The following is a 21,403-nucleotide window of genomic DNA, read 5'->3' as shown; positions in this document are numbered from 1 at the left end:
TCCCACTGTCCATGTCACTGGCAAAGATGCTAAACAGTGCCAGTCCCAATAGTTCCCTGAGGAATGCCACTCATCACTGCTTTCCACTTGGACATCAAGCCGTTGACCGCAACTCTGAGTGCAACCATCCATAAAGGAGTATTTTTGTTGAAAGTAATTCAAAGAGCATGAAGCCCTTTCTTAGTGCCACAAGGGTCAATTCTTCATCAAGAACCACAAGACAACTTTAGTTTCCAGCTTCCAGTTTTAGAGTCAGAATCCAAAAGCAACATGAAAACGTGTATTTGCTGGCATACAATTCTTGCCACAGTTTTAAGGAATACACTAGCATCATTTTTGTATTCCTTTCATTCCAGCTATCACAACCTGGGCAACCACTTGTCTATGTGCTGACAGTTACCACCATGCTCAGCTACAGCCTATCTCAAAGTCCAGCTGTAGGTACAGAAAGATTCTGAAATATTACAAAGCATGTAAGCACTCTAACGGAGTAATCAGTTTTGACAAAGATTATTTCAATTTTAATTAAAGTGTTATGACCCTCTGTCATTAACTTTTTAAAAAGAGAGAGTATCTATCATAAGTAGTACTTCAACTTTTCTTCTTATTAACACCTCCAACAGGGTGTTCTTACTTTATTAGAGTAATTCATGCAAGACACACATTCAGAAACAAAAAGCTGCACTTCTTTCAGGGATCAAGACCATGACAATAACATCCAAAACTGCACAAGGAAGCATTACTGATATGATCTTATTTGGTAAACAGCAGGTGTAATGGGTGATGTCATGTATTAAACCATCTCCTACGTTTTGATGTCACAAGCATGCAATTATACAGCAATAACCACACCTTAGCAGTCTTAGTACTAAATTGGAAAGTATGATAGTCATATACATATTCAGGTCATTAAAATGAAGACTACCCTGAAACACCTGTCTTAAAAAACCACATGCCTATCTTCAGTCAACCCACAACAAAATATTTATAATTTAAAAACGGCATTTCTAATCACATCTTAGCTTTTTTTTTGGAACCTCTTACAGTACAAGGAGATGGAAAGGGCAAGTACTGTAGGGCATAACAAAATAACTTTTATTAGTTTGACTGATTAAGTTGGACAAAACAGATGAGCTTTTTGGTACATGTGCCCTCAGCTAGAAAGCTGATCAAGTGCACACAACATAAGGAAGAGCATCACATTTAATGAGCACTTCAATGAGATAAGCACACCTAAATGTAGAAGTAAAGCTTCATAACAGGAATAGTCAACTGGCTTGTAGGGGAATAGTTATGAAAAATATTACTGGAATTACAGCCTTTACATCATACCTGAAACCTTGCAAATTGTATCAAATGCTCATTGTTTTTATCCACACTAGTCTTTCTGTTTTCTCCAATGATTCAGAATTGTTTTACCTTGTTCTTGTACAACACAATGGGAATTTAGATTCAGGTATATGTATAATTTATGGACAACAATATGTCATTGGTAAGTAAATAAATGCCAATTCAAACGAGCATCTCACATACAAACAAGAAACATTAAATCCCTGCCCCAGAAAAATAAGATATATCAGAAGTGTAAAGTCTGCTTTATTAAAGTGCATCTCCACCTAATTAAAAACAAAACAAACAAACCAACCCCAAAAAACCAAACCACTAGGGTACACAGCTAGATAATCACTAGACTTTCAACTATACTTTCAAGTATCAGCTGGCTTGTCTACTACAAGCCCATTGAGAAACTTTTAAAAGCTGTTTCTCAATGAAGTTCCAAGTATTACAGTTCTGTGAAGTACTATTCAGAGAATGTTATTCACAGAGGAAGTACTGATCTGAAATAAGAACAGTTTACTGAAATTATTTGGTTTAGTTTTTCTAATATACAAAAAGAGCCTTTCTCCAGTTGCTATTAAAGCCTTGAATTTGCAAAACTGAGTAGGTAAGTTTTACTTACAGGACAGTTTTTATAGTGAAGAGCCACTGGGAGTGAGGATAAAAATGGGGACTTAAAAGGGGAATAGGGGACCACACACGGAAATAAAATGTCAAAAATTAGCTTAATCAAAAGTTCCAACTTACATGTGTTAGGGGTGAAACAAAAGCTTTTAAAAAGTCTTAAATTTTCAAAGTCAAACACTTAAGTTGGGTGCCAACATTAATCTATTTCAAGAGCTTAAAGAAAAGTGACTTGCCAGTAACTCTAGTTTTCTTAGCCTTCTTCTTCCACATCCTGCAAACGAAACAAGTCCACTCAGACTATGCTATACATCCACCTATGAGGGAGCAGAGGCACACTGTTCTGAGTCATGTACGAAGACACAAGACCGCCCCTTTTGTACGGTGAGCAACTTCCTTAAATACTAATTAAGCCTTATGCCTCAAGACAGAGAGGGAATCAAAATAGCATAGTACTGAGAATCTTCAGACCTAAAAAGGGCATAAGGAATAGGGATAAATACACTGGAAGTGTAGATAGCAAGTGAAGCAAGAGGTAATTTTTTTCTTTGCCAGAAGTTACTATTCTCCACTTTTCAAAACAAGTCCATCTTCACAACACATAGCCGTATCACGCTGCTCCGACAGGAGGCAGGCTGGCCTTTCACAAGATCTGCAGTACTTAAACATTATGGCAGAATCCGCTGATTGTATTTGATCTAGATATTACGAAAATATATAAATTTGGCAGCAAGTACCTCACTTCCTCATCCCCAAATGAAAGCAATAGTTTACAGTGAACAACAGCTAAGCAACAGGAAATAGAAGAGCAACATCCTCATAAATATATCAGGCTGGATTAACGTCACGGGGACAGAACAGATTTCCACGGAACTGCAGGGTAATATTTTAAAAAGCAAAACTAAACTATTCATGTTTGTCAAAAATAAATTACCATGATAATAAGCCAAGCATTTTCCTGTTCTGTGGCAATCTTTTCACAAAACACTTTGGCAAATGGATATCTGACAGAATTAATGAAGGATACAGTTCTGACAGAGCAGAACCTGATGGCACACAGTCTTTAACAAGTCCGCGATGAGATTAATAAACCCATGCTGACATAGGCTAGAGGCAAGTGATCAAAGCTATATGCTCCCCATCTCACATAAAATTTCAAACAGCCTGAAATTCATCAAAGGATTGACCACTTTACCTGATCCAGTCTCAGAGAAGACTACCTCCTGTATTTGAGAAAAAGCAGGTGCTGGGCTGTGAAGAATTAACTGAGACCACAAGTAACATTCCCAAGAGATTCCCAAGGGACGTACTCATTCATGAAGTAAGGATGTCAAGCATCCAAGTAATCAGCAATGCTAAAAACCTCTGAATGCAAAGAAACTTCTCTCCATAGAAACTCCGTACTGGTCACTAACTCAATTCATCACCTATATAACACAGTCCATCCTGCACATTTACAAGTGTAATCATCATCCAGTTGGGGCCAAACCATCTACCAGAAGGATGATTCCCAGCCACGCAGCATACAATTCCACCACATGAGCATGTCTTTTGGATGTGACGGGGACAGCGTCAGAAGCAGGAAATTTCTCAGCCAGAGATGAAATCCACCACAACAAAAACCAGGGGTCTCCTTAGGATAGATTCATGTTCTAGAAGTGGATGTCATCAATTAATAATACAGACAAGTTGTGGCTTCCTCAAGGAGTGAACTCATAGTATCTTAAAGGAGGCAGCATACTACTTGGGCTGCTGCTGAGGCTGCTGTGGAATTCTAAAGTGTAACTTCCCACAGAGTTCAAGTGCTTTACTAAGCCTGGTTTGCTACTTATAGGACACAAACCACAGTACCCAATTACTAAAATCAGGAAACCTGGGGGAACGCATTGCAGCTCCCTCTGGGGAAGCCAGGGCCCAGGACTCTGGGGGAACAAGAGGAGAAGAGTACAGTGTACATGCTGTTTTCATCTCAACATGGAGTTAAGATACAGCTGGAGAATGTGCTTGATCCTGGTAGCCATGTCCCAATCCTAGACTTAGAGCAGAACAAGCATATGTCTAAAGGTGGCTTCTGCCCACCTACTGATCTGACCTAAAGGAAGGAGAGTATCCTTGGAAAGAACAGACCGAGGAGTCTGCCAAGGGCATTTCACTTTTTTATCAAAATCTGTAACCCCAAATCCTGAAGTTTTCACTGTGGAATCTGAAAGCTCACCTTGGCTTAGAAAGGACCTCAGTTCTGAACTTTAGCTCCTGGGAGTACTGGGTCTACACCTACCATGTCCAGAGCATACAAAAACTAAGAGATAGGCAGGCATAATCTGGATCCACTAGAACCCAAAAAATTCAGCAAAGCACCGTCTGGAAGATATACAGTCCATGGTGCTAAAAGGAGCAAAGAGTTGCTACTGCCATCAGGAGTTGGGCAACATGAATGCAAAAAGACCTATTTACAGTTGTTCTTAGCATTACATTTATGTATTACTTGGACAAGACACAGCTACAAAGAACTACGTCTAGACTTCACTAAGTTTGTGCAAGCAATCCATCAAACTGTCAGCATCTTCTAAAGCACCTAGCTGGAGAATGAGATTGAGCACCTGTCTTTAAAGACAGTCCCAAGGGAGAAAGAATCTGAAACAAACTATTGCAAACTTAGAACTCCTCTTAAACCAAAAGGGAAAAAAGTTCCAACTTCATTCAGTTCCTGGAGTGGCTGCTGCAGACCAAACACTCTCCATCAGAAGAGGGCTGTGCTGAGAGCCTATAAAGACACACTTCTTTTGCTTAGAAAATTCTCTCCTGGCATCACACTCCTCCCTGTGGAAGAATAAGATTAGGACCGGACAAGGAGTGCTCACAGAACTGATGCACAACATCCCACTTCTGAGCTGAGCCAGCCAAGACTGCAAGGTACAAGAACATCTCCTGCACAATAGCTCAGAAGTCATTACCACCTTGAGCACTTGCAGGGAGAATCAACTTTTTGAGACTGAAGAAAGGGGAAAAAGAAGAGGAAAGAGGACAAAACCAGAGTGTTCAAACGCAGATGACTCAAACACTGAGGGCTGTGTATTTCTGCAGCAAGACAAAGGAATGCATCAACATCAAAGCTGTACGACACACACCTCATACTTGAAGGCACATTTCTGTTCACCTTTTTCAGTAGAAAAAAAAAAATCTAGTTCATTTATGGCTGAGGTCCTGAGCTCTTGGAATTGAAAGATTACTAAAGACATACAGGAACAATCCATTGTGTTTTCAAGATTTTTATGGTACAACGAACTAGCCCCTATCACTCCTAGTTAGCATGAATGCAATCCAGACTTCCTTCTCTGTGACTTAATTGTGACAAGTCCTATACAGCCTGCTGTCAGTCACGTTGCTTCACCCAGCCCCCTCTGTTTACTCCTGATATGAATTTCCAACCAACCATGTCTAAGCCTACCTTCCCCACTTGTATCTACCATCCTATTTCCATTCCTTCAGCTTTCATGCTTCCCATTATTCTCTTTTCATTCCCATGATTCTACACTAAGCACTCTACACTCACCATTGGCAGCACTTCTCATTTCACCTCTATTACAGGGTTTCTGAGGAGACATTTAAGTGGAAGGCTTTAAAATTATTTGAGCTCTTGGAAAGGATTTCTTTTTTTTTATTAAAATACTTTAAGTATTTTATTTCACCACTAAAACCATGTAAGGCTCTTATAAATAACCATTCATCCTTCTTAGTTCAAAGAAAAGTACTATTTGATACACTGCACAAGTGTGAAGTGATTCATATTTGCTTTTCTAGAAACAACACTGGATTGCAAAGACTTTTGGCTCCCTATCTTGAAAGCATACTTTTACAGTAATTTGTTTCTGACTAGAAAAACATTTTCTACTTCAATTCCTCACGCTAAGTTTCCATTAAAACAAAGAAATGAATAAAATAACAATAAAAATAACCCATGGAAGATATTTCACTTTTCAAAGGGTCTTAAAAGCATTACTTCTCAAGCTGGTATTAAATTACCTGCATTTTACAGAAAATTAAAGCAAGACTTGGCCACTAGAAGACTGTTATAGTGATAAAAAGATAGCCAGCATTAAGCTTTAATAAAAACCACCTCTTTTCCAAGTCTGAACCTGAATTATAATTCTTCCTTTCTTCTTTTCAGAAGACAGCACTATAAGTTTTACAAACAGCGGTTTACTTTATTTATTAACAGCAATATATTACTAGCCCCTCACCACACACAATGCAGTTTATAGCTTTTTTTTTTATTTTCTTGGCACTATGCCCATCACTTACCCGTAACGGCATCATAAAACTCTTCTTCACTATTCATCCTTCAGTATGAAATCTCTGTACAGCCAATCCAGCTTCCTCTAATGCATCGTTGAACTTGATTTAGAGATTAGGTATCTGCGTGCTGTCGAAGCCGCCTTCTGCAAATACTCAGCTGCTTTAGATGATCTATTTGACAAGACAGGGAACAGAATTAGCAACTTCCACTTTTTTTGTGTGCACAAACATGCACACTTGACAAATACTAATTTTCCTATTTCTTCCTATGGTAAAAGATGGATTTTTGCATTCATAAGCAAACAGCCTTCTTTGATACCAAAGTCATTCTGAAGACAAATACTACCTACAACAGGAACAGCTGATGTACTATGCCACACTTCTCTCTATATAAATACATCATATACGTTACTGTAAAATAGATCTTATTTACTGCAAGTTAAATTTCAGGCAAGTACAGCTAGAAGGAGCAGAGAACCAAAGGAAGAAAAAGACAGCTGGTAAAACAAAAATTCTCCTCTTCAGCAAGAGGATCAGCCTTACCACATCCTTAACCCAGAAAGCTGGGAACAAGAAAGAGAACCTTGTATCTCAGAATCTCACTGTTGCATAAAAATGTTGGGCCTCGCTGTATATCATGCAATCAGTATCTAGTGACCATTAGAGAAGTCTTGTTAGGCTACTGCTGTGAACTCTTGAAGAGACAACTGGAGATTTTTCCCTCTAGCGGAAGAGTGTAAAGAAACGACACATTTCTTCTCAGTAAAACCAAGCACACTGCAAATAATTTACAGATTTATGAAGCATTCCAGCTCTACTTCATGGATCAACTAAATCAGACTTTTTCCAGATGGTTGGCAATGGTGTAATGTAAACATTTTTACTTCACCCAATTTTAGTCTAAGGAGAATAATGAGAAAATTTTGTTTCCACTCTTACAAATGTTCATCAGGTAGCAATGACGAGCCAAGTACACAATGATAAATGACAGCATGGCAATGCTATCGATATCTCCTCCAAAACAACCTCAATCTGTCAGTCTCAATTTTTTATGACCCTTGAAGATCCCACTGCTTTTGTGACAGTAGTTTTTCCAGAGTAATTATAACTTGCACAATACCATTCCAATTAAGAGAAACAAAGCCAGCAGAAGAGCTTGCCATGTTTGAAGCCAATTCCTTCTTCCTCTGCAAGAAATCAAACTGCATGATTCCTCCTGTGTTTCAAGTCTTTTTACCTCACTGCCCAGAACAAAAGCTATTCAGATGTGTCACACACATACAGTCCTTCCAATTCCCCATTCAGAAGGAAGAGCTAAAATAGCCCATTTTGGAACTTATCTAAGTTAATGAATGCGGTGTTCGCCTTGAAGCATTATGTCTGTCAAGGCCAGGTATTTCAGTTTGTCACTTTTCCCTTAGGAACTCCCTACTTCCTTGCCACTATAGGATTTTATGTCAATCTGTGCATCATGGTGAGTATCTGAGCTTCCACATAATATTCAGCAATTTCTTATTCACAAGTCCTCACCTCCACAAGGACAAAACTATATACAGCTGCTTCTCTTGACTGTTGCTACAGCACTGTTGCAATTGCTCTCAGCTGGATGGTAATTTCCTTCCCTTTTTCCTGTGCTGTTCTCCAGAGACCTTTAAACCTCCTTCAGCTTTCTTGCTCATCAGTGACAAGCTTCTGACTTACTTTTGTCAAAATGCTGCATTCTCCCAGGCAAGGATACAAGAGCTCAAAACATTAACAAGTCAGATACATGTATGTCTGAAGACTTCCAGTGCAAGGCTATCAGCAAGTGCTCTGCTTACATAAGAGAAAGGAGCAGCAGCCTCACTTCAAAAAGATACAGGCAGTTCAGGCCACTAGCAACCATGCTGCCTCAGAATCAAAGAAAGGGAGAAATCTTCTTAAGTAACAGTTGGTTCAAGAGTAGCAGCTAGCTCAGGTTTCTGGGTGAACTAAATAGCAGAATTGATAACATTGTTCTAAATCTGTACTGTAAGTTCAAGTCAGTGTACCTATCCCTGTGTTATCTTGCCTAGTACGAGCCAGTCCTTGACTCTGTAAAAAAAAAAAAAAAAAAAAAGCTTGTTCATACCAAAGCTGCTGTCAGTCTTAAGAGTTTCTACAAACTTTCCAGCCCCACCAGCAACAGATCTGGAAGCATCTCTTCTGAGGTCTCCAAATATGTCATATCTTTGCAGAGAATCTGTCCTTGAGGATGCTACTATGTAAACCTTTCAATCGAGGCAGAAAGAAGGAATCCAAAGAAAATTATTGTTACAGGAAACAGGAACTCGACATCTCATGACAACTGTTCACCCCAGACACCATTATCACCACGCTGGAATGACTCCACTAGTTTGCCAAAAAAGAAGTTGCATTAGAGGGCTTCTTTAATCCTCCAAGGTACTGTATCCTTGAAGATGCAAGACATTTATGGCTTCAATTGTCTGCAAGTATTGCATCCTTCTAGCAAAACAGCAGCCAGTATTTCCAGAAGGAAACTTGTATATGCACAAGATACAACCTTTATGATCAGGACTACAATTCCCTCATCTTCTCCATGTCTTCTTGCATCTCCCCTTTTTATGTTTAGTCTCTATTTTTTATTTAAGCTCTTGCAGCAGGACTATCCTGTCATTGCATACAGCTCATGTAGTGGGATTCTGTTCTGAAACAGCCTTATATCTATCTGCAACACATAAAAACAAAAAAAAGAGCTAGTTCAAAACCCACTCCAGTTCAAATGGCAAGAGCATACTTCCTCAGGGTCCCTATCCAAACATAGTCAGTTACGTATCCGCTTGCAAGCTTCAGAGATGCTTTATAACAGCAACTCCAGTATGCTATCTGTAGTCTTGTATAGAAGGCACTAAGAAATAAAAATTACGACTTAAAAAATTGTCAGTTATCTCAAGAGCCTTAAACTAAACACGGTCATATACATGAATGCCAGTTTCTCCTCCCACCCCCACCCCACTCTCCCCCCCAATAATAATTGCATTACAAAAGGACTTGAGAAGTGGAACTACAACACACAGCATGCAGTTTCACTACAAAGACAATGAAGCTTTCGTATAAAAACACTCACCAAGCATAAATGAAGTAACTAGAATCAAAGATTTGAGTTAACTGAAAGCAAGAGTTATGCTGTGTTCTCCTGATACGCGCACCTCATACCACACCTTAAGCTCACTGTTATTTGAAAATGAAAGTTCAGTCATATCCCTGTAAATTATATACAAGCTTTGTAACTATTACCTAAAGAATATTCATGAAGTCACTTTAAATAATAGCCACAAATTCTCCCAAGATGGTAGGAGCATTTTTAAAAGGATAAAGTAATATATTTTGCGTCAGAGTTACACTGGCAATAACTTAATGCTCATATCACTTCTTTTACAGTCAGTTCTTCTATTTAGCAGAGATTAACGTGAATTTGCATGTAGCTGAACACACAATGATAACAGCATTTAGCTATCATGAGCCAAAAAGCTAGGATTAAGTCCTCTTCTCTTACTAAAAGCAACTGCAAAAAGCTACTTTCAACTAGGCTGAAATGCCAGAATACAAAAACATCCTATTTGCTTCATATTCAGCATTTGTAATCTGTATTTCCTCCTCCATGTCCATGAAGTACCAAAAGAATTCACTTACACACAACCACCTGTAGTTAACAGCTTTTATCAAAATTGCCATTCAAAAGAGGGTGCAATATTCCTGTGTCAAACAGACCTTCAGGAGCTTAGGACCAACTGCCCTCATGGAAAACCTTTCATAAAGCATAAACACCGTATCATGTTCACATCTTTTATTCCGACAGTGCAGAAGGAATAAAAAAGTATATTTAGATATTTTCTTACATACATAGTAATTATTAGGAATGTAACAGTTTTCCATACAGGACTTCACTTGCTCTTTGTTGTAGAGAACACTATTTCAGCAATCGGGGTTTGATGGTTTACAGGTTAAAATTATCTTAGCGGGCTTCGCTTTAACAGCCAGTGCTTACGGGCTGGGCCTGGGTACTCAAGACACAGACACTCAGAAAGGTGCTTTTGCCTGGGGATTGCAGCCCAGATGCATTGCCACACTGATGACCAAAGAGGGACTGATATAAATAATTTTATAAATGACAGGAAAAAACTGCAAGTAGAGGTATCTTAAGAGAACTGGAGATTCATAATTTAATGATGACAACACACCCTGGACCACAAGCAGCCCAGATTTTGTGGTTTACAAGATAAGCGACAAAGCTCATCTATTTCCTCATATTTTAAGGCTACAGATTGCTATGTACTAATTGGATTTATTATGGGATTTGCGTGCATGAATAAAAACTGCTGCATTTATTTTCATTTTTGTCATAGATTGATTTCCCTACAGGAGAGATGTTATTTTTATAAGCTCAAACTGAAAGACAACAGATAAAAACATCTAAAAAAAGTGTAATACCCATCCCAACAGTACAACTTCATAATGGGTTCGTAAATCTGTACTGTAGGCTGTATTATCTTATATTCTGTTCTGAGAAATTCTCTGTACTAGGTTGTCCAGAATATTCACAGTAAGATTTTACTCCTTGAAATTACATTTAAAGTGAGTGCCAAAGCAATTAACAGAAAACAACGAAGCTTAACATAGTTTATTGAAGCAAACCTTGAACAAGTTACTTGGGCAGAACCTAGTTTTTCTAGTCATTTTTGCTTATTTGCATGCCAATGCCTACAATATACAAAACCAGACTAGCAAGAGTTAAGCTAAGCGTAGCATGTGAAGTCAAAAACTTGTAAGACCTTCTGGTATCTTCTAATCAAAGGACTACTATTTTGATTCCTCTGAAATAAGCTTTGCACATTGGTGATGTTGTTTATCCTGTTTGTAGATGGCTTTACAAGATATTATGTTGTCCAATAACACAATTTAAAAATGCAGATACCAATGCTGAAATAAAAATGCTATGTTTGTCCCAAGCAAGTAACCCCGAAACCTGAACAGGTAAGGGAGGGAAATAAAACTACTAGTCACATGGGCACAAAGTCCGGTTTGTACTTTGGTTATTAAAAAGTCTCATCAGTGCTGCACAACTAGTCAAAAGCCAGTTAGTCATTAAAACTCCTTTAAATTCTCACAATTTATCAGAAAAGGTTCACACATTCTTGTATGACTGATGACCATAGGCAGTCCTTTTCTTAAAGGACAGGAGGATGTTTTACAAAGGCAAAGGACGAAATAAAGCATGCATTTGCAATAAATACTGCAGAAACACAAGAAAATACCTGCACCACATCCATAGCACACCTTGAAATAGGTTCTACAGAGAGGAGGTAATTACTAAGATTGACATACTGCTTTCCAGAAGTACATCTGTCACAGACAGAGAGAACAAACAGAAAGGGCTCTTCCTAAACATGCATGGTACACCAGTGGTCACAACACATACTAAGACAGATCCCGAGAGGCTCACTCTCAGCAGAAAACATGCTTCTCTCAGTGATCTTTACAGCCTTGATGCAGAGAATGTAACTCTTCATACCGCCTACACTATGGTGACAGCTAAGGTCCCGTGATGAACAAAGTCGTATCGTACCTGTCAATCAGCTGGTTACGAATACTGTCAAAGTGTTCTGTCAAGCACTGTGTTGAACCTGGAACTCGACAGTGACACCTACCACGTGATCTGGCCTCCAGTAACATACTTTGCTTTCAAAAACTTAACTCTGTGCAGATCGGAGGGTCCCATACAGGCTCACAGGCCCCAGCAGTAGAAGGTACAGGGAACTCTTTTCTAGGGATACAGTATCAGTAAGATCAGTCCCAGACTTTGCACTGTTCCCACTTATTTGAAACCATTTCCTCCCACTTGAATTTATTTTAAAAATCAGGACAAAAGTGCAAGACTTTCCAAATCACTTTATGAAGTATCTAATTTGCTCAATGCATTCTGTGACACACGTGTGAGCATCTATATGAGAAGAGATGCACGCACACCTTGCAAAGAGAGTTTGCACCTTCATAGGCTTCTCTCTGAAACCAAAGGTGTGGAGATCCACTGCTGGCTGCGCGGTCAAAGGCTGCTCTCTGGCACCTGTACTCTCCACACCTAAATGCCAGATGAGGCTGTGGAGGTGACCTGTAATGGTTGTCCATAACATCATTTCATTTGCTTACAGCTCTATCAAGTACTAAAAGTTGAAATTTCCTATGCCATTTACCTGGTTAGTAATCCTTCAAATTTGTCACCACACATGCTTTCTCCTTCTCAAATTCCATTCCTCAACAGAAAAAATTTAAAAAAACCAACAGCTTATGTCCCTAAGATCCTGGATCCTTAGAACTTATACACCAGTTAAAGAACCCCAAACACTAGTACCTGTTCAAAACAACCTGTATAAGTTTAAACATGCAATTACTATGACTTAGTTAATTCGACATAACTAGTTACTCCATACTAACTTGTTCTTCTATGTTAATCCTCATCAAAGACCCAGCTGGTTAACCAAAAGTTACTCCTCCTTAAAGAAACATTTACATTTCTATAGAAAGGTAAGCCGTTTACAGCTGGAGCAGCTAATTTGACTGGAATGCAGTTCAGCAAGATCAGTTTTGAAGTCTGGCTGGCTGACTACAGCTGCAGTGTCTTATTCCTCCAGACTTGAAGTTGAAATTTCACACGTAGCAATTCTGGAAAGCCACTGCTTTATTGACACCATCCTCCTACCTTTACAAACCCTGGTTTCCTCGTTCTTAAAGCACATGTTCTAGCTCTACGAGACATGTGTAAAACACTAGGTCATGTTCATTATACAGACATTGAATCTGCTTGTGAGACCAAGGAGAATTTAAGTAAAACCAAGTACAGAAACAGTAAGCTGTCATGAAAATAAACACAGATGTTCACCAGCATGAGCAGGTAAGGTGTTAGAAGCTTAATACACTGGAACTAGAGTGCCACCAAAGAATTAAGGAACTAGCACATTCATAAGCTTTTTTACATGCAGAACAAGGTTTTGTTGGATGTGCACTTCCACAGCAAATTTCAAAACAAATTAAATATATTAACTTGAAAGGAGAATACTTGCAAGGAAGGGGGGGTGGGGGGAGAAAGTTACTTGAGGCCTTCCTCACAAGAAAAAATAATAAAAACTTTCCGTCAAATGTCATATGATGAAATACTGCACAAGTATTGCCGGGGTGGGGGGGAGAGAAGGGGCAAATCCCATGAACTCTGAAAAGACACTCAGTTTTCAGGTTTTTACTTTTCTTTAATGGGTCAAAAGGGCACAAGCTCAATTTAACAGAAATAGTAATGACAGAATTTAAAATTAGCTTGATACAAAGGAAAATTCATCCCATGCCCTGTTTAATCCACCTAACAGCATATGTTAATAAACAGGAACATTTTCATTAGTTTGATATCATGGGTTCAGGATGCACCTTCTGTCCAGAAAGAGACTCCAAAAGAGCCAGTAGAAGATCAAATACACACACCCTTCATATTAAAACTAAAAATAATTAAAAAAAAAAAAAACAAAAAGGAGAACAAAAAACCCAACAGTCCTATAGTATGACTGGTGGAATAAGAGCCAACCCCATCTTCTCTTGAGTTGCCAGCTGAAATAAAACATAGCTGTAGTACTTCAAGGGACAGAAATAAATAGCTTGAACCAGAAGATAAATATTCATGTGTTTTTCCTTCATACACATCTCCTGAAAGCATCAAACTGCAGTGTTTCATCTCTGAATGAAAGCTTCAGCAAGGATGAATCTTAATTGACTCATGAAATTAGGTTACCAACAACACTGGATCTAAAACATCTATAAAAATTAGCCAAGAAGTCAATTTAATTGGCAATTTAGATACCTGCTGTAATTATTATGCACTTAAAATCTCTTCAACGAGAGAACAGCCACACAGATGGCGGAATCCAGAAGAGAATTTTATTTACAAAGTTAGATTTGTCTCTTACTCCGAAGTTTGAATGTAATAGCATCTTCCACCAAGATGTCTTGGCAAGATGAAACTCAATTCGCATCCACAGTAAGAAAAGGGCAATTTCCTTCTCAAGTCTGTTAAAGTGCAGAGAGGCTGAGTGAGGAAGATCAGCTGAAGATGTGGCCCACTGTCACTTTTCCATTTCTTTGAAGATTGCAGCTATCCCTATTATAGGCCTTAATGAAGCTGGGAGTTATTAAATGCCCTAGGGGCAGCTGAGTACCTGTACTGGGTCCTGCTGGGATGGAGTTAATTTCCTTTCTAGCAGCCTGTACAGTGCTGTACTTTGGATTTGCGACCAAAGCACTGTTAATAACGCACCCATGTGTTACTGCTGGTGACAGCTTACACAGTGTCAAGGCTTTCTCCCTTTCTCACTCTGCCCCCCCAGTGAGTAGGCTGGGGGCGGACAAGAGGCTGAGAGGCAACACAGCCAGGACAGCTGACCCAAACTGATGAAAGGGACATTCCCTACCATATACTGCCATGCTCAGCAATAAAACTGGAGGGGAGTTTTGCAGGGGTTGCCATTGCTTGCGGGGACTGGCTGGACACAGGTCAGCTGACAGCAAGTGACTGCTTTTGCATCTCTTGTTTTTCTTTATTTCTATTTGGCTTCTCCCCCTGCCTTTACTTATTAAAGTGTCTTTGTCTCTACCCCCAAGTTTTCACTTTTGCCCTTCCAATTCTCTCCCACATCCCATGGAGTGGGGGAGCTGTGTGGGGCTCAGCTGCCTGCTGGGGTCAACCCACAACAGAACCAAAGCAGCAAAGCATCCTTAGCTGATAGTTTAGCTGAACTTACTTTAAAGCACTTGAAACAATGGTGGCAGCAAACTGAACATTTGAAAATTTAGCTTTGAACCCATGAGCCAAACAGATTTATGGCAGAGAGAATCACATTCTGTTCTCTCAGGAATACAGATTTTTGGTGATACTTCACAAGAATTAGAGCCAACTGAAACACTACAAGTCTGGTTTGCAACAGAGTTCAGGCTACAAAATTTGTTTCTGCATCAGAACAAACCACAGTAATTGTCCCACACACTAAGTATTGCCCCCAGCACAAAGCTACGGTGCTGCTATCAGAAGTATTATTTATTGAACATAAAAATTGCAAAGATGAAACTGCACAGAAAATACTCTCACGGTATAGTGCTCAATTACCTACAGAACTGATGGCTGTCCCCAGTTTCACTTCAGCCAAAAATTCTGTTCTACAGCCAAGGATACTGGCTCACAGAACTTCTACCAAACCTAACAAACAAACAAACAGACCAAGGAAACTTGATTCCAGCAGCTTAGTATTTACGGATGCAAAACACTTCACTGAAGTTCCCACAGAATTCTGTAAATGTTCTCCTTTTTTAACACTACATCAATATTTGAGACATTTTTCCACCTGAGAGCATCTGGTACAGCAATCTTTGGACTTTGTAGCCTTTCCTTGGAAACTTTAATTGTCCCCAGTAGTAAAAGATCACAAAATTCTGTTTTACACAGCTTCTCTACCCATGATGCATAATACTAGGTTTGATCATGACCAATGAACCCGCTCATTTCTAGCCACACTGTTAAAAAACCTAGTAACTCAATACTGTATTGTAAATCTAGTTACTTCTTAGTATTCCTGAGGACTTGTTTTATCTTATTGGCAAGAGACAAGGTGGGAAGTAATCAATAACTCCAAGCACAGCAGCTTTGGACACAAGTGTCAGTAGATACATAATTGATCATTTATGAATGCTTCTCTTTGAAACAAAACTTACTTTGAAGTTAAAATTAAGTATGCTTGAATATTTCTCATAATAATGTAACCAGCCCTACAAATTGATCACTGAAGTTTATGAATTTGAAGACAATTACAGCATATAACATCACTGGAGAAAACCCCTAGAACAGTAAAAATAGTTACGGGTTTAAGTTTATAGATCTTCCTACTCAAAGGCACTTTTTAAGCTTTGTCTCTGTGCACCCATTCTCTCTGGACAGGTGTAGTTTTACATTTATTCTGTACAAAATATCTTACTAATCATTTTCATGGAGACTCTTAAACAATTATGATAACAATCACATTGCAAATAAAGCAGGAGGGCAATAGCTGACTAACCTAGCGCAAAGCCCTACAGCATAAGAAACCATATTTTTATGGCTACCAACAATTCCTCACGCATTCAAATTCTGCAGCACGAGCTCATGCACACAGCTAGCAGACAAAGAGTTTTTAGAAAGTCAGAGTTTCTTCTATGGTTGAATTTCCTTTAAAGCTACACTTACAGTAGATACTTAAATGGATTCTAGTGTAAGGGTGTTACTATGTTTGCTGTTGTCAAGAGATAAAAAAAAAAAGAAAAGATAAACTTGTACTTCTCTAGACAGGACAAATATCTCTCTTTAGAGTTCAGTTTTAATAAAGAATCCACCTAGCTATCTTCTTGGTAACATTAACCCACTTGGATAGTAGCACGGTTGCACAGCACTTAGAACTACATTTAAGACAAAGTAAGACCATGTAAATAAAGTTATTTGCATCCCTAAAGATAGGTAGCATTTTTGTTTCACTATTAAGCAACCGTGCAACAGTTTCACTGACATTGTGCAAAACCTAGAAAGGTCACATTCACGGGGGAGAAGTTCTGTTCTTCTAACAAAGTTCTCATTTCGTCCAGTAAACAAACATGCTGCTAAATGGACCGTTATAAATAGGCTGGTGAGCTAACTTCTCCGTAGCCTTAACACATACAAGTTTTATAATTCCAAGTTATTAAAAGGATTCTCATTCTCACTTGATAGCACTAACACATTGTAGGGAACAGAGTCTACATTGGCCTCCACCACTTCAGTGGCTGGAGCTGGTTAGGTCTGAAGTGAATGACGTGAACCACAGGCACCTCAGAATTCAAACACTTACCATCTTCAAACTTTCCATATCATCATTACTTTTGAACTATCCCTAGAATCAAAACCCAATGAGATCTATTAACAGATTCTTTTGGGAGCCGTAAAAAAAACTGCCTTGGAAGAGTAAAAATAATGCTAGTAAAAATATAATGAAGTTATCTGTTCGTGAAAATGCATTTCTTGACAAATAACATAAGCATGCAAACTTCTTTGTAATATCCCAGAGGTTCATAGCATCCCAACAGCCACAACCCTTATCTCGTCTAAAACTCTGAACAGCACAGCAAAGGAATTGAACTCAAACAGGAATGCCACAGATCAAGGCTTCCATTCAGTCTAATGCCAAGCACAGATGTTGCGCGTCCAAGAGAGCAATATACAGTTTAAGTTTTAGACCGTAAAACCAAGAGGGCCAAGAATAAAAGGTCCAGATGTATTTCTGCAGCTGCAGGCACAATTCACCTTTTGTGTACACTCCCACCAGATTTATAAACAATCACAGGAAGACAACACTACCCAGCCTCCTGCCTTTTCTGAATGGAGGGCTGCTGTAATTTACTAAAAATCTGTCTCATTAAATTACATGCATAATAAAATATACTGAAATAATCTAAAGGATCTGTCTAGACCAGCAAATGAATTTCCAATTGTAACTGTATTAAAAAAAAAAGTTTAAGCAAGCTTAGTCTATTCTTGTAACTTATTGATCCTGAAAATTAAGACATTATGTTTGTGCACTGAATCAACGATAAATTTTTGAAAAGTATAACTGAAAGCAATGGTAAGCCACATTTGACACATTCTAATTGCTTACCGTTCTCATGCAACTTGCTATTACAAGCCTTTAAGAATACAAAGTAAATAATTACATCAACATATATTCTTCTGCATAGTAAGGACTAAGATAATGTATTTTTTAATTCCACGTTCTACACTGGTCTATTCCATAAAGGAATAAAAACCATAAAAGAATCGGTATAATGCATAACCTGTATTTTTTTGCAACAGGAAACGTATCAAAGTCCCCTATCTTCCAAAGTGGCAGGTACAGGGTGACCAATTTGTTCATTGCTCTCACTTTCCAATTTATTCAGCTAGGTGAAGATGCCCCTGTGATCAGTAACGAATATATTTGCTGAGTTTGAATACAAGATGTTGAGCACTCCATATTTAACGCATATTCTTTGCATGACTGATTTTGTTCATTTCTTCTAAAAACGTAAGAGAACCAAACATTTTAGTTATTTCACAGAGAACAGACTAAACACTAAGCATTTTAAAACACCACATTAGCATCCAACACAGACATTTCTTATATCTTCATGACTCAGGTGACAAAATGATGCTGAGGGAAAGACTAGAAAAAATGCCAACTTGTAAACGGAAGTTCTAGTTATCAAGTAGCATGATGTAACATTGCATTGTTCAAGGACAAGTTACTTCAAATACCGAAGCTAATTAATTACCTGCTTAAAAATTCACTGTACTTGCATGCGAGTCTTGCTTTCAAACACCACCACAAAAAAAAAAATCATCTGACTGGCACTACAAACAGTGATTTAAAAATATAGCCTTATCAAAAAAAAAAAGCCTGATTGGTAAGTTTTCCAGCCAACACTAAAATAACAGACAGCTAAGCTTTCCACCTTTGTTCTAGGTCAGCATGTGTGAAGTTCACACAGTAGAATTCACAAGAAGAAAGACTGAAAGAAATACCAGTTTCAATCATAAGACCTGTCAGCTTAAGCAAGTACATATCATACAAAGCAGTAACAGTACTAAAATTGATTTAAAGAAATCATAGTGAAAATTACCCTCCATGATCAGTGACCAATCCAAGTACATTTGCACAGATGCGTTAGCAAACAAATAACTACTTGCACTGCACTGTTTTTCAGCATTGCATCAGCTGAAACCTTTAACCTATCTAGTCTTCAACTACTTGCAGGCATAGAGTTTGTTGTCTAATCATCGTTGTCTATCTTGAACTTTTGTCTTCTGTTTATAAGATTATATTGGCATGGCTGAAGAGCTAGTTTTGGAGAAAAATAGCATATTTATTCCTGGACAGCAGATGTCTCAGTGCTTCCTTTCGAGCACTCCCTGAAGTTACAAGTTCATTACGAAGTGCTGTTGGTTCAGGAAAGCAACATTGAGAACCACTTCTGATCTTATCCTAGACTGCCCTCAACTTTCTGTCACGTGGTCAAACATTTGTATGACTTGACAACTATTTTAAGAAAAGCTATGTTTACAGCAACTGAAAACCCAGGGGGTTACTTAGGGGAAAATCACTGCTCGGAATTTCTTGCTTCCACGCCAGTTTAGCCAGTTCTCCTACTTTCATCCCATGGCGCAGTGCTTTATGTTTGGAAGTTACCCAAGTCACTGCTTCCAGAAATTGCCTTGAGGTTTTAGAAGTCCCAGAGCATACTGGTATAAAGTTTGTTAAGATGATATATATGTGGTTGCCCCCAGATGTCAACCTGAACATGGAGTTTCTGAACTTTGGAAGGTTAAGTCGGAATGAAACAAATTTATTTTTTCTTGCATGCATAAGCTTTAAAAAAGGAGACACAGCGAGAAGAGTGGTATGGTAACGCTAATCTACACTGCAGATCCGCATCTCCTTTTTACTTTTCCTTTTTGAAATCTTAAATGTATTTTAATTGAGAAAATTCACAGCAAATGAAAGCAGTATCTGCTTGCATTCAACATGCTTTGGCAGATACTTCTGAGGGGAAACACAAGGTTATGGCAGACATAAAAACCAGAAGACCATTACAAACCCACATCTGAAATTCCAGCCTGCAAGTGCTGCAGAGTAGCAAACAACTTCCAAAAGAAGTCCTGAATCCAAACATACAGATAGCACAAACATGATTTAATATCCAAATTAAGTAAGTGGCAACATAATTTATACCTTTGTTACCATGCAGAAGTTCTGGTGGCATGTTATTTAAAAAAAAGCCTTTTTTCCTGCTATTTTTCCCATCTTGCTTGTATCCCTTTCAACAGCTCTGCAAGAGAAACATTGAGTAGGTAACTGAAGAATAATTTAAAAAAAAAACCTCAAATAAATCCTGACTGCTCTCTGTGCTTCAGCTGTGGCCTAAAAGGCCCCTTGAGCCTGCTGTATCTTGCTGAAGCCGAGCTCAACACATTCCTCTTGGGAACTGAGGTGTCGTAGCCTCCTTTGCTAAGCTACCCAGCTCCAAAAGCAATGGGGAAATACGATTAAAATGAGAAAAATCCCTACGCTAGGACCGACAGAGCTCCGCTGACCTGCAACCCGCGCTCTCTGCCCACCAACGTCCTTCAGCCCCCGCTACCTCCCCCCCGTCCCCAGAGGAGAACCCCACGGTCGCCAAGGCGGTTCCCCCACCCAGCCCCGCCGCTCGGGCCACCCCAGAGATCCGCCGCCTCCGCTGAAAACATGGAAGGGGAACACCCGTTTCAGCCCAACACGCTCTTGACTCAACCGGACGGGCCTAGGGCTCGCAGCGCCCTCAGAAAACAACCGAGCGGCTCAAGGATCCCGCGTCCGACGGGGAAGGGAGCGCAGCGCAGCGCTGGGGTGGCCGCCCCCCCTCACACACAAACACACCTCGGCCAGACTGACAGGACCGCCCGCGGCGCTGAGGGGAGCCGTTAACGGCCCACCGGGGAGGGGACCCCCGCGGCGGGCTGGGCCGCGACGAGGCCCGAAGCGCTCCCGCCTTTCCCTCAGCGGGTGGGGGGGCGCCGCTGCGGCAGGTGTGGGGGGGGAAGCGGGAGACGAGTCCCCTGAAAGGAGAGGCTCGCCGGGGAGGGCGGCGAGCCCCGGCTACCGGGCCCGGGGCAGGCAGTGGCGGCATTACCTGACACCGCGCTCCCGCGACGGCCCCGCCGCAACAACCCCAACCGCCGCCGCCCCCCCCCCCTCCCCGCCTTGCAACCCAGCGCCCGGCACCGCTGACACCGAGGCGGAAGTGCGGCCCTCGCCGCGGCGGAGGGACGCGCCGCCGGACCAATCGTAGAGCGCGGCCTCGCCCCGCCGTCGCCGAAGCGACGAACCAGATTCTCCCATCCACTCCGCCGGAGGCGGGGCGAATGCTAAGCAAGACGCCGAGCCTCACAGTCCCCCGGACCGCACCACTGCTGGGGAGACTGCTGGCCAATGGCGCGTCGGAGGGGCGGGTCTATGCAGACGAAGGCGGTACCGGGAGCCCCCGCTGCCCCGGGGGGGCTCAC

General features: G+C 40.2%; 1 protein-coding gene across 4 annotated transcripts in view; it reads right to left on the bottom strand.

Annotated features, from left to right (window-relative positions):
• LOC142026966 (proteasomal ubiquitin receptor ADRM1) overlaps nt 1-21,105 on the bottom strand; it is a 48,695-nt gene extending 27,590 nt beyond the window's left edge. The window contains exons 1-3 of one of the 4 annotated variants that reach the window (XM_075020493.1): nt 21,031-21,093; nt 20,094-20,190; nt 6,265-6,429 (exon numbers count right to left, since the gene is read on the bottom strand). In XM_075020493.1, the coding sequence (XP_074876594.1) occupies nt 6,265-6,301 (37 nt within the window). In that variant the 5' untranslated portion in view covers nt 6,302-6,429; nt 20,094-20,190; nt 21,031-21,093. Of the gene's footprint in view, nt 1-6,264; nt 6,430-8,368; nt 8,443-20,093; nt 20,191-21,030 lie in introns of those variants that run through there. The other 3 variants (XM_075020523.1, XM_075020510.1, XM_075020502.1) reach the window with 3 other exon arrangements.
• Between the last annotated feature and the right edge of the window lie 298 nt (nt 21,106-21,403).

This window comes from Buteo buteo, chromosome 2 (genome assembly GCF_964188355.1).
Source record: "Buteo buteo chromosome 2, bButBut1.hap1.1, whole genome shotgun sequence".
NCBI classification, from domain to species: domain Eukaryota; kingdom Metazoa; phylum Chordata; class Aves; order Accipitriformes; family Accipitridae; genus Buteo; species Buteo buteo.
The sequence above is the reverse complement of the archived record's forward strand: the minus strand, read 5'-3'. Positions and strand labels throughout refer to the sequence as shown.